The 13,199-nt window shown below is 37.6% G+C and overlaps 1 protein-coding gene across 12 annotated transcripts in view; it reads left to right on the top strand.

The window, feature by feature from the left end:
• CCDC122 (coiled-coil domain containing 122) overlaps positions 1-13,199 on the top strand; it is a 131,986-nt gene that overhangs the window by 26,048 nt on the left and 92,739 nt on the right. For 11 of the 12 annotated variants that reach the window (XR_007513048.1, XR_007513047.1, XM_049852946.1 and 8 more), the window contains 2 exons: positions 1,050-1,448; positions 2,229-2,345. Coding sequence is in view for 10 of the 12 variants with exons in the window: in XM_049852946.1 (XP_049708903.1) it covers positions 1,050-1,448; positions 2,229-2,345 (516 nt within the window). In the remaining 2 variants the exon portion in view is untranslated. Of the gene's footprint in view, positions 1-1,049; positions 1,449-2,228; positions 2,346-9,354; positions 12,556-13,199 lie in introns of those variants that run through there. The other variant, XM_049852954.1, reaches the window with a different exon arrangement.

The raw sequence follows: 13,199 nt of genomic DNA on the forward strand, positions 1-13,199 counted from the left end.
AGGTCTCTGTATGGAGGTGCCTGGGCTGAAGGTCCCCAATAACGAGGTCTCTGTATGGAGGTGCCTGGGCTAGGAATGCAAATATGCAAAAGGACATGGCTGGGGGGATGGCAGGTGGGGCGGGTGGGGGGGTGGCTGACTCCTTTACAGCAACTCCCTCCAGAGCCTGCCGTGCACTGGCTGTGCACCAAGTCTGGTTGGGGGGGCAGCTTCCCCCCAAGGCCTGCCAGGTAGAGCCTTTGTAATCACCTTTATTCAGCCTGGAAGAGCACACACAGGTTTTTCACCAGGAGCCGGATTCACCAATGTATGTAGCTCAGGATGTGAATATAGATGAAATTACCCAAAGAATATATGTAGAATGGAGAGGTATTTATGGAGGACTGAACCCTGAGAAATACCTATATTTGAAGAAACCGTTGAGATTGAGAAGGAATGCTCAGAGATACCCGAGGAGAACCAGAGAAGAGTGATGGTGTGAAAACCAGGTTTTAATAAAGAAGCACTGCTTAACAGTCCAAATGCCCCAGAGAGGCAAGGTAGAGGACTTTATACTCATTTTACAAATGAAGAAAGTGAAGTTTCAATAGGGTGATTGAGTTTGTGATAGATGATCATTCTAACCAGTAAATGGCAGTAAGAGAGCAAGAACCTTGATCTTTTGTTCTTAACGTAGGGTTTTATCATTTATATCATACTGACTTTCTTCAATATGTATTTCTGATGCTCAGAAATATATTGTTAAAATGGTTGTAAAATATCTTTTATATTTAAAATGTTAAGACAAAATAATATAATTTTAATATTTAGAATTAGATGAACATTAAAAAATAAGAAGTATATAACTCTGGGCTTCCCCTGAGATTAAAAGATAGTTCTGTTACTTTATTGCATATTTCCTTCAATAATGCGTCAATTTTCCTGTATCTGATAAATATACATTTTTTATGTTAAGCAATTTTTCCTACATGCATTATGGACCAAAACAATGACTTTCCTTTCATAATAATATCATGAATTAATAATGATAATATTGATATATATTACAGAATGAACTTCATGAGCTTGAAAAACAAATAGCATCTGTCTCTGCAGAAACTAAAGAAACAGAAAGGCAAATTTATCAGCAAGATGCTGCCATAGAGAATACCAAACTTCAGTGTAGAAGCCTGGAAACTCAGATCAAATCCTTACATACAGAAAATGTAAAGCTTAAATTTGACATAGAAGCAGCCCAAGAAGATTTTGAGGAGTGCATGATAAGACATAATGCATATTATGCAAAAATAAGGGCACATAAAGATAGTGTGGAAGAGACAGAAAGCAAATGGTCATTGATGACTGAACTCCATGAAAAACAAAATCTTATTAAAAAACTAATGACAATGAAAGAGGAACTTATGCAAGATCTCCAAAATCCAGAAGGAAACCGCATAAAGCAAGTACAGGTTTGAAATATCATTTATCAAATTTTTTTATTACCAGTTTTTGCAAGTACATTTGTTAGATGATACATTTATCATTAAATTACTAAAATACTCATAGCTTCTCTAACTACATTCAGAAACTATTTTCAAAATTTTTAAAATCTTGGACAAGTACATGAATTATGTAGCAACCTTGCCAAATATGCAAATACCTAAAGGAGACATCTCCAAGTCCCCTTTGGATTTATAAAAATATATAGTCAAACAAAATCACACAGAACAATTAATCCATTTGTTGCAGAAAGTGTGACTCACAAAAGTTTTGAAGTAGTAGCTTCTAGGCTAATGGGATCCAGACCAATTCAAATCAATTTAGTATGCCTGATGCTTTTATGCAAACAATATGAATTAATAATTGCACCTTAAGCATCTTTCTTTTCCTCTTTCTATTCTTTGAAGAAAGTGGGAGATACCAAATTAAAACATCTTTCATTTCTTGCTAGAGAATTAAAAAAAAACCCTTTACAGTGTTCCTGGGCAGTTGCCACCATGACAACCACTTTTCTTTATGTGTTACTTTCATTGGGATTTTAGTTCTAAGTTTTCAGATCTAAGCTTTGTTTATTTGAATGACAGTTCTTTATTCCATATACCTAAAAATATAAGTAATATTATAATCCTATTTATCAAAATTAAATGTGATGGCTAATTTTCTTAAATTATAGAAACACTGAAAATCTTGGATTTATATTGGCCACTCTTTGTTTGACTTCTTTATTTTACATTTTTTTAACCATACAGGAAGACATTACAAAGCTAAGTGACAAAATTATAACCATAAAAGAATCCATCATTGAAAAAACTTGTTTTCTTGAGAAAGAAAAAAAGACACATGAAAAATTAAGAAAAGAAATAGAGGTAAGTTTTTATTATCTTGATTTCACTGTTTTTTGGGCCCAGTTCTTAAACTTATACTATATTTATATTTCTATAGTTTATTATTCTCAAAACGTTAAATGACGAAAAAATAATAGATATGTCCAAATCACTGATATAGAAATAAGTTCCTCATTCAAAGGTATTCAAATATATGAATGTAGTCAAACAAACTAAGCCCTCACTGCCATTTAAGCTTAGCCCAGAATTCATGCAGACCTCATTCCACCAGCAACTTGGTACCTGATTAATGGCTAGAGGGCAGAGAGTATAGAGTCCAAAAGGATGACCATTCCTAGATAAATACCAGAAAATTCTTGAAACAGAGTAAAAGACAATGGAAGTATTTGGTATTCTAAATTTCTCTGATTTCATATTTACAGTTATCAAGAGTCAAGTTAAAAAAACAGGCAAAATTGAAAGTGAGAGTTTTTTAGTGTTGTGGTACCAATGGCAGACTTATTTGAATGGAGAACAAAAATGGAAAAGAATGTGCAGTTAAGGGCAAATAAAAAGTACCTTTCACTTTTAAGACATTAATTTGGAAAATAAGGGGATACATATTTTCAACTTGCTTGTGAATAATTCAACAATAAAAAGCAGCTGATAAATTTGTATTATTTATATAATCAAGTAATTTTTGCTGTTCTAGATAGCAAAATTTATAAAACTATGACTAGTAAGACAGTGTATAAGTGGCACAGAAATAGGAAAAAAAATAAATAACGAAACAGAAAAAGACAATCCAGAAATAACCCATATGTAATTGGCACAAACAAAATAATACATTAACCAGATGGAAAAATAAAGTCACAGGACACTCTGAAACTTGCTCTTGACAAGGATGCCCTTTATGACCATCCCTATTAAGTCCTGCCTAGAGCAATAAGGCAAGGAAAAAGGGCACCCAAATTGGTAAGGAAGAAGTAAAACTGTCCCTAATTGTGGATGGTATGATACTATACATACCCATATATAGAAAACCCAAAAATCTCCACGAGAAAACTACTGCAACTGATAGAAAGATTCAACAGAGTTGCAGGATACAAGATAAACATACAAAAATCAGTTGGATTCCTATACACCAATAAAGAGAATGATGAAAAAGAAATCAGGAAAACAATACCGTTTATAATCGCTACTAAAAAAATAAAATTCTTAGGAATAAATCTTACCAGACATATAAAAGACCTATATAAAGAAACTACAAAGCACTACTGCAAAAAACCAGAGACCTACATAAATGGAAAAACATACCATGCTCATGGTTACATAGACTGAACATTGTGAAAATGACAATTCTACCTGATGCAGTTTATAAATGCAATACAATCCTGATCCAAATACCAACAATGTTCTTTAAAAGAGATGGAAAAACTAATCATTAACTTTAAATGGAAAGGGAGGAAGCCCCAGATAAGTAAAGCACTATTGGAGAAGAAAATAAAGAAGACTCAAACTACCTGACTTCAGAACCTACTATACAACTACAATAGTCCAAGCAACCTGGTACTACTACAATGACTGATACACTGACCAGTGGAACAGAATCGAGAACCCAGATGTAAATCCATCCACCTATGGTCACCTGATCTTCGACAAGGGCCCAAAGTCCATCAAATGTGGAAAAGACAGGCTTTTTAACAACTGGTGCTGGCAAAACTGGATGTCCATCTACAAAAAAATGAAACAGGACCCATACCTCACACCGTACACAAAAACTAATTTGAAATGGATCAAAGACCTAAATATAAAGCCAAAAACTATAAAGTTCATAGAAGAAAAAATAGGATCAATGCTGGAGGCCCTAATACATGGCATTAACAGGATACAAACCATAACCAACAACACAAAAACTCCAGAAGCTAAGCTAGATAGCTGGGATCTTCTAAAAATTAAATATGTATGCTCATCAAAAGACTTCACCAAAAGAGTAAAAAGAGAACCTACAGACTGGGAAAGAAATTTTGGCTATTACAAATCTGACAAAGGTCTAATCTCTAAAATCTACAGGAAAATCCAACACTTTTACAACAAAAAGAAAAATAATCCAATTAAAAAATGGGCAAAGGAAATGAATAAATGCTTCATCAAAGAAGACATTCAAGCTGCTAACAGACACATGAGGCAATGCTTGCAATCACTAGCTATTAGAGAAATGCAAATCAAAACCACATTGAGATACCGTCTTATCCTGGCATTACTGGCACAAAACAAAAAACAGAAAATAACAAACATGGGAGAAGCTGCAGGGAGATCAGAACTCTTACGCACAGCAGGTGGAACTGCAAAATGATACAACCATTTTGGAAAACATTATGGCACTTCCTTAGAAAGCTAGAAATAGAAATCCCACTCCTAGGAATATATCCTAGAGTAATAAGAGTCATCACGCGAATAGACATATGCATACCCATGTTCATTGCAGCATTGTTCACGGTAGCAAAAAGATGGAAACAACCCATCAACAGACGAATGGGTAAACAAATTATGGTGCATACAGTGGAGTACTCTGCAACGATAAAGAACAGTGATGAATCTATAAAGCATCTCACAAAATGGATAACTCTGGAGGGCATCATGCTAAGTGAAATAATCACAAAAGGAGAAATAGTGTATGAGACCACTACTATAAAAATTCATGAAAAGGTTTACACACAAAAAGAAACAATCTTTGATGGTTACGAGGGAGGAGGGGGTGGGGATGGAAAACCACTAAATAAACATTAGATAAGTGGTGACTTCGGTGAAGGGTAACACAGTATGCAATACCGGGGAAGCCAGCACAACTTGTACAAGGCAAAGTCATGGGAGCTCTGTAGACACATCGAAACTCCCTGAAGGACCAAATTGCTGGGCTAAGGGCTGTGGGGACGATGGTCTCAGGGAACATCTAGCTCAATTGGCATAACATAGTTTATAAAGAAAATATTCTACATTCTACTTGGTGAATAGCATCTGGGGTCTTAAAAGCCTGTGAGTGTCCATCTAAGATACTCCACTGTTCTCACCCCTTTGGGAGCAAGGAAGAATGAAGAAAACTAAAGATACAAGGGAAAGATTAGTCCAAAGGACTAATAGACCACAACTACCATGCCCTCCACCAAACTGAGTCCAGTACCACTAGGTGGTGACTGGCTACCACCACTGACTGACAGGAATCACAATAGAGGGTCCAGAACAGAGCTGGAGAAAAACGTAGAACAAAATTCTAATTCACAAACAAAGACCAGATTTACTGGCCTGACAGACTGGAAAAACCCTGAGGGTACGGCCACCAGACATCCTTTTAGCTCAGTAGTGAAGTCATTCCTGAGGTTCACCCTTCAGCCAAAAATTAGACAGGCCATAAAACAAAATGAGACTAAAGGGGCACACCAGCACAGGGCCAAGGACTAGAAGGCTGGAGGGGACAGGAAAGCTAGTAATAGGGAACCCAAGGTTGAGAAGAGAGAGTGTTAACATGTCGGAGGGTTGTTAACCAGTGTCCTAAAACAATATGTATACTGTTTAATGAGAAGCTAGTTCTGTAAACCTTCATCTGAAGTATGATAAAATAAAAACTCTTTCAAGTAAACTTGCTCCTGAACATAGAGAAGCTAAAATGAATGGAAGAAATGATGAAGTAAAAGAACTGAATAGAAGATGTCAAAGGGCAGCTAGAGAATAAAAGGTAAAGTATTATAATGAAATGTACAAAGAACTGGAGTTAGAAAACCAAAAGGGAAGAACATACTTGGTGTTTCTCAACCTCAAAGAACTGAAGAAAAAATTCAAGCTGCAAGTTGCAATATTGAATAATTCTATGGGCAAAATATTGAACAATGAATGAAGCATCAAAAGAAGATGGAAGGAATACACAGTCACCATACCAAAAAGAATCGGTCCACATTCAACCATTCAGGAGGTAGCATATGATCAAGAACCCATGGAACTGAGGGAAGAAGTCCAAGCTGCTGAAGGCGTTGGCGGAAAAACAAGGCTCCTGGAATTGACAGAATACCAACTGAGATGTTTCAACAAACAGATGCAACACTGGAAGTGCTTACTCTGCTATGCCAAGACATTTAGAAGACAGCTGCCTGGCCAACCGACTTTGAGATCCGTATTTGTGCCCATTCCAAAAAAAATGTAATCCAACAGAATATGGAAATTATCTAACAATATAATCAATATCACACACAAGTAAAATTTTGCTGAAAATAATTCACAAATGGTTGCAGCAGTACATCGACAGGGGACTGCCAGAAATTTGAGCTGGATTCAGAAGTAGAACAAGGGATATTGCTGATGTAATATGGACATTGGCTGAAAGCTGAGAATACCAGAAAGATGTTTACCTGTGTTTTATTAACTATGCAAAGACATTTGACCATGTGGATCACAACAAATTATGGATAACATTGTGAAGAAGAGCAATTCCAGAACACTCCACTGAGCTCATGAGGAACCTGTGCACAGATCAAGAGGCAGTTTTTCAGACAGAACAAGGGGATACTGGGTGGTTTAGAGTCAGGAAAGGTGTGCATTAGGGTTGTATCTTTTCAACATATTCAATCTGTATGCTGAGCAAATAATCTGAGAAGCTGGACTATGTGAAGAAGAATGGGGCATCATGATTGGAGGAAGACTCGTCAACAACCTGTGATATGCAGATGACACAGCCTCGCTTGCTGAAAGCAAAGAGGATTTGAAGCACTTACTGCTGAAGATCAAAGACTACAGCCTTCAGTATGGATTACACCTCAACATAATACAAAAATCCTCACAACTGGACCAGTAAGCAACATCATGATAAACGGAGAAAAGATTAAAGCTGTCAAGAATTTCATTTTACTTAGATCCACAGTCAACACCCGTGAAAGCAGCAGTTGAGAAATCAAAAGACACATTGCATTGGGCAAATCTGCTTGCAAAGACCTCTTAAACGTGTTAAAAAGCAAAGATATCCCTTTGAGGGCTAAGGTGTGACTGACCCAAGCCTTGGTATATTCAATTGCCTCATATGCATGTGAAACCTGGAAATTGAATAAGGAAGACTGAAGAATTGATGCCTTTGAATTATGGTGTTGGCGAAGAATAGTGTCAGAAGAATGAACAAGTCTGTCTTAGAAGAAACCAAAAAAACCCACTGCCATCGGGTCTATTCCGACTCATAGTCGGACCCTATAGGACATAGTAGAACTGCCCCACAGAGTTTCCAAGGAGCGCCTGGCAGATTTGAACTGTCAACCTCTTGGTTAGTAGCAGTAGCACTTAACCACTACACCACCGGGGTAGTCTTAGAAGAAGTACAGCCAAAATGCTCCTTAGAAGCGAGGTTGGCGAGTACTTTGGACATGTTATCAGGCGGGATCAGTCCCTGGAGGACATCATGCTTGGTAAAGTAGAGTCAGCAATAAATAGGAAGACCCTTAACTAGATGGATTGACAGAGTGTCTACAACAGTGGGTTCAAACAGCAACAACGATGTTGAAGATGGCTCAGGACCAGGTAGTGTTTTGTTCTGTTGTACGTGGGGACACTATGAGTCAGAATTGGCTCTACAGCACCTAACAACAATGACAATAGTAGTTACCAATCACCAATCTGACACAAAGGGTCCTTTATTTTGCTTGAGTCAAACAAAAGGAGTCAGTGGGAATCTAAGCCTCTCCAAAAGACTGACTCGAAAAGGGAAGCAAGGCTAGGGCTTATATGGGTTCAGTGGAGACAACAGAGCAATGAATATTTAGTGGGCTTCTTTCAAGGGGCAAGTACTTCTTAGAATGGCGGTGCATGTTAATTAGGTTGTGCGGGCATCTGGAATCCAAGAGGGAACCTGCTGATATTCAAGATGGACTCCTCTCGGCAGCCCTTGGCATCACTTACTATGGGTATAGCGCAAGTGCACTGATCTTTGGCACTACATCACCATCTTCAGAGGGCTAAGGAAGGTTAAACAGCAGTCACACTTTGTTCTTCTATGCATGCGGGAGCCTGTAAAGGAGGAAGGGACTAGAAAAACACCAAGAAGGAGGTAGTAATTCACAGGTTGTTTCAGCCTTATCTCATGTTGATAGGGTGTGGTTCCTGTTGACCCAACTTCTAGATGGCAATCTTCTAGCAGCTCTTTTGTTCCGCCAGCACAGTTAACCCTGTCTCAGAACCACAATGAGATCCCAAATAAAGCCCACCAGATTATCTATATCACTGTCCGTAAACTGTGGAACACCTGAATTCTAACACATTGTTGGTGTAAGTGTAAACTCATAAAAGCATTTTGGAAAAGAATTCTACATTATCTAGTAATTTTTTTATGTTAACATACTTGTATTGAGGTATAATTGTCATCAAAGTAATTGCACAAATTTTAAGGATTTAGCTTGATGAATTTTGACTAATCCTTACATACATATACCTGTGTTACCGTCATATAGATTAAGATAAGGAACTTTCTTATCACCCTCAAGATGTTCTCTTGTGCCCTTTCCTCAGGCAACCATTATTCTGATTTTCTTAACAGCTTTAAGATATAATTCACCCTTTAAGGTCTGCATTTGAATGGTTTTAGTATTTTCTAGATATGTGTAACCATCACCACAGGCAAATGTAGACATTTTCATCACCTCAAAAGGAAATCTCATACCCTTTAAGTATAATCCTTCTATGCCCCCAAGTCCATCCCCACCCTAAGCAACCACTAATATATTTTCTGTCTCTTTAGATTTCTGTATTCTTTACTTTTATATGAATGGAATCATGTACACTAATATGTAGATTTTTTTTAACTGGCTTATTTCACTTAACATAATGTTTTAGAAGTTCATTCATGTTGTAGCATGTATCAGTACTTCAGACCTTTTTATGGCCAAATAATATTCCATTGTGTGATATACCAAATATTGTTGATGGATATTTTGGTTGTTTCCACCTTTTGGTTATTAAGAATAATGCTTAGGTGTACATTAATGTATGAGTTTTTGTGTACACATGTTTTTATTTCTCTTAGGCATATACCTAGGAGTGGAATTTCTGATCACGTAATAACTCCATGTTTAAACATTTGAGGAACTGCCAGGCTGTTTTCCAAGGTGACTGCACATTCCCACCAGCAGTGTATGAGGGTTCCAATTTCTCCACACCTTCATCAACACTTGTTATTATCTGACTTTTTGATTCTAGCCATCCTGTTGTTGTTAGGTGCCATCGAGTCGGTTCCAACTCATAGTGACCCTATGCACAAAAGAACAAAACACTGCCCAGTACTGCTCCATCCTTACAATTGTTGTTATGCTTGAGCTCATTGTTCCAGCCGCTGTGTCAATCTACCTCGTTGAGGGTCTTCCTTTTTTCCGCTGACCCTGTACTTTGTGAAGCATGATGTCCTTCTCCAGAGACTGATCACTCCTGACAACATGTCCAAAGTATATATATAAGACCCAGTCTCGCCATCCTTGCTTCTAAGGGGCATCCTGGTTGTACTTCTTCTAAGACAGATTTGTTCGTTCTTTTGGCAGGCCATGGTATATTCAATACTCTTTGCCCCAGTTCAAAGGCGTCAATTCTTCTTCGGTCTTCCTTATTCATTGTCCAGCTTTCACGTGCATATGATGCGACTGAAAATACCATGGCTTGGGTCAGGCGCACCCTAGTCTTCAAGGTGACATCTTTGCTTTTCAGCACTTTAAAGAGGTCCTTTGCAGCACATTTACCCAGTGCAATGTGTCATTTGATTTCTTGACTGCTGCTTCCATGGCAGTTGATTGTGGATCCAAGTAAAATGAAATCCTTGACAACTTCAATCTTTTCTCCATTTATCATGATGTTGCTCATTGGTCCAGTTGTGAGGATTTTTGTTTTCTTTATGTTAAAGTGCAATCCATATTGAAGGCTGTGTTCTTTGATCTTCATTAGTAAGTGCTTCAAGTCCTCTTCACTTTCAGCAAGCAAAGTTGTGTCATCTGCATAACGCAGGTTGTAAATGAGTCTTCCTCCAATCCCGATGCCCTGTTCTTCTTCATATAGTCCAGCTTCTCTTATTATTTGCTCAGCATACAGACTAAATAGGTATGGTGAAAGAATACAACCCTGACGCACACCTTTCATGACTTTAAACCAATCAGTATCCCCTTGTTCTGTGTGAACGACTGCCTCTTGATCTATGTAAAGTTTCCTCATGAGCACAATTAAGTGTTCTGGAATTCCCATTCTTCCCAATGTTATCCATAATTTGTTACGATCCACACAGTCGAATGCCTTTGCACAGTCAATAAAACACAGGTAAACATCTTTCTGATATTCTCTGCTTTCAACCAGGATCCATCCAACATCAGCAATGATATCCCTGGTTCCACGTCCTCTTCCGAAACCGGCCTGAATTTCTGGCAGTTCCCTATTGATACACTGCTGCAGCCATTTTTGAATGATCTTCAGCAAAATTTTGCTTGTGAGTGGTATTAATAATGTTTTATAATTTCCACATTCGGTTAAATCACCTTTCTTGGGAATAGGGATAAATATGGATCTCTTCCAGTCAGTTGGCCAGATAGCTGTCTTCCATGTTAGCATAGACGAGTGAGCACCTCCAGGGCCGCGTCCGTTTGTTGAAACATCTCAGTTGGTATTCCATCAATTCCTGAAGCCTTGTTTTTCTTCAGTGCCTTCAGAGCAGCTTGGACTTCTTCCTTCAGTACCATCGGTTCCTGATCATATGCTCCCTCTTGAAATGGTTGACTAATTCTTTTTGGTATGATGACTCTGTGTATTCCTTCCATCTTCTTTTCATGCTTCCTGCGTCGTTTAGTATTTTCCCCATAGAATCCTTCAGTATTGCAACTCGAGGCTTGAATTTTTTCTTCAGTACTTTCAGCTTGAGAAACACCGAGCGTGTTCTTCCCTTTTGGTTTTCTATCTCCAGCTCTTTGCATGTCATTATAATACTTTGTCTTCTTGAGCTGCCCTCTGAAATCTTCTGTTCAGTTCTTTTGCTTCATCAATTCTTCCTTTTGCTTTAGCAGCTTGATGTTCATAAGCAAGTTTCAGAGTCTCCTCTGACATCCATCTTGGTCTTTTCTGTCTTCCCTATCTTTTCAGTGACCTCTTGCTTTCTTCATGTATGATGTCCTTGATGTCATTCCACAACTTGTCCAGTCTTCGGTCACTAGTGTTCAATGCATCAAATCTATTCTTGAGACGGTCTCTAAATTCAGGTGGGATGTATTCAAGGTCATATCTTGGCTTTCGTGAACTTGCTCTGATTTTCTTCAGTTTCAGCTTGAACTTGCGTATGAGCAATTGATGGTCTGTTCCACAGTTGGCCCCTTGCCTTGTTCTGACTGATGATATTAAGCTTTTCGATCATCTCTTTCCACAGATGTGGTCAATTTGATTCCTGTGTGTTCCATCTGGCAAGGTCCATGTGTATAGTCGCCATTTATGTTGGTGAAAGAAGTTATTTGCAATGAAGAAGTCATTGGTCTTGCAAAATTCTATCATTTGATCTCCAGCATTGTTTCTGTCACCAAAGCTATATTTTCCAACTACTGATCCTTCTTCTTTGTGTCCAGCGCTCACGTTCCCATCACCAGTAATTATCAATGCATCTTGATTGCATGTTCTATCAATTTCAGACTGAAGCAGCTGATAAAAATCTTCTATTTCTTCATCTTTGGCCTTAGTGGTTGGTGCGTAAATTTGAATAATAGTCATATTAACTGGTCTTCCTTGTAGGCATATGGATATTATCCTATCACTGACAGCATTGTCCTTCAGCATAGATCTTGAAATGTTCTTTTTGACGATGAACGCAACACCATTCCTCTTCAAGCTGTCTTAGACTGTGATTGTCTGATTCGAAATGGCCAATACCAGTCCATTTCAGCTCACTAATGCCTAGGGTACCTGTGTTTATGTGTTCCATTTCATTTGTGACGATTTCCAATTTTCCTAAAATCATCAAAAATGAAATGGAACTAGCCATCCCAATGGGTGTAAAATACCTTTGTGGTTTTGATTTGAATTTCTCTAATGATTAACGGTCACTGTGAGTCACATAGACTTGATGGCAACAGGTTGGCTCTTTTTTTTTTTTGAATGATTAATGATGTTGATCATCTTTTCATGTGCTTATTTAGCCATTTGTATATGTTACTTGTACAAATATCTACTCAGGTCCTTTTCCCACTTTTTAGTGGGGTTATTTGTCTTATTAATGAAGTGTAAGAATTCTGTATATATTCTGGACACAAATCCCTTAGGATATATTATTTGCATATATGTTCTCCATTCTTTGGGTTGTCTTTTCACTTTATTGATGGTGACCTTTGAAGCGCAAAAGTATTTGATTTGATGAAGTTCACTTTACCTCTTTTTTGTTGCTCATGCTTTTGATGTCATATCTCAGAATTCTTTGCCAAGCTTAAGATTATAAAGATTTACCCATATGGTTTCGAACAGGAGTTATAGTTTTAGCTTTTACTTTTGGGTTTTTGTTCCATATTGAGTTTGCCATTCTGGATTTTACCACCATAGGTTAGTTTTGTCTGTTCTTAAATAGGAAATCACACAACATTACTCATTTGTGTCAGTATGTTTTCGAGACTCACTCAAGTTGATATATATGTGACCAATTTTTTCTTTTTATTGCTGAGTAGTATTCTGTTGGAATGAATGAACTACTGTTGATTTAGCCAGTCTCTTTTTGATGGACATTTGTGTTTGTGTTGTAATCAGTTTTTTGGCTATCTGAATAAAGCAGCTGTGAATTCTACTCTTAGTATATGCCTTAAGTAAACTCATGCTGATCTGTCAGAAACTGTGTTAATAGAAGATTGTGTTATCTGCATGAAATAAGAT

The sequence above is a fragment of the Elephas maximus genome, chromosome 14, assembly GCF_024166365.1.
Source record: "Elephas maximus indicus isolate mEleMax1 chromosome 14, mEleMax1 primary haplotype, whole genome shotgun sequence".
Lineage (NCBI taxonomy): Eukaryota > Metazoa > Chordata > Mammalia > Proboscidea > Elephantidae > Elephas > Elephas maximus.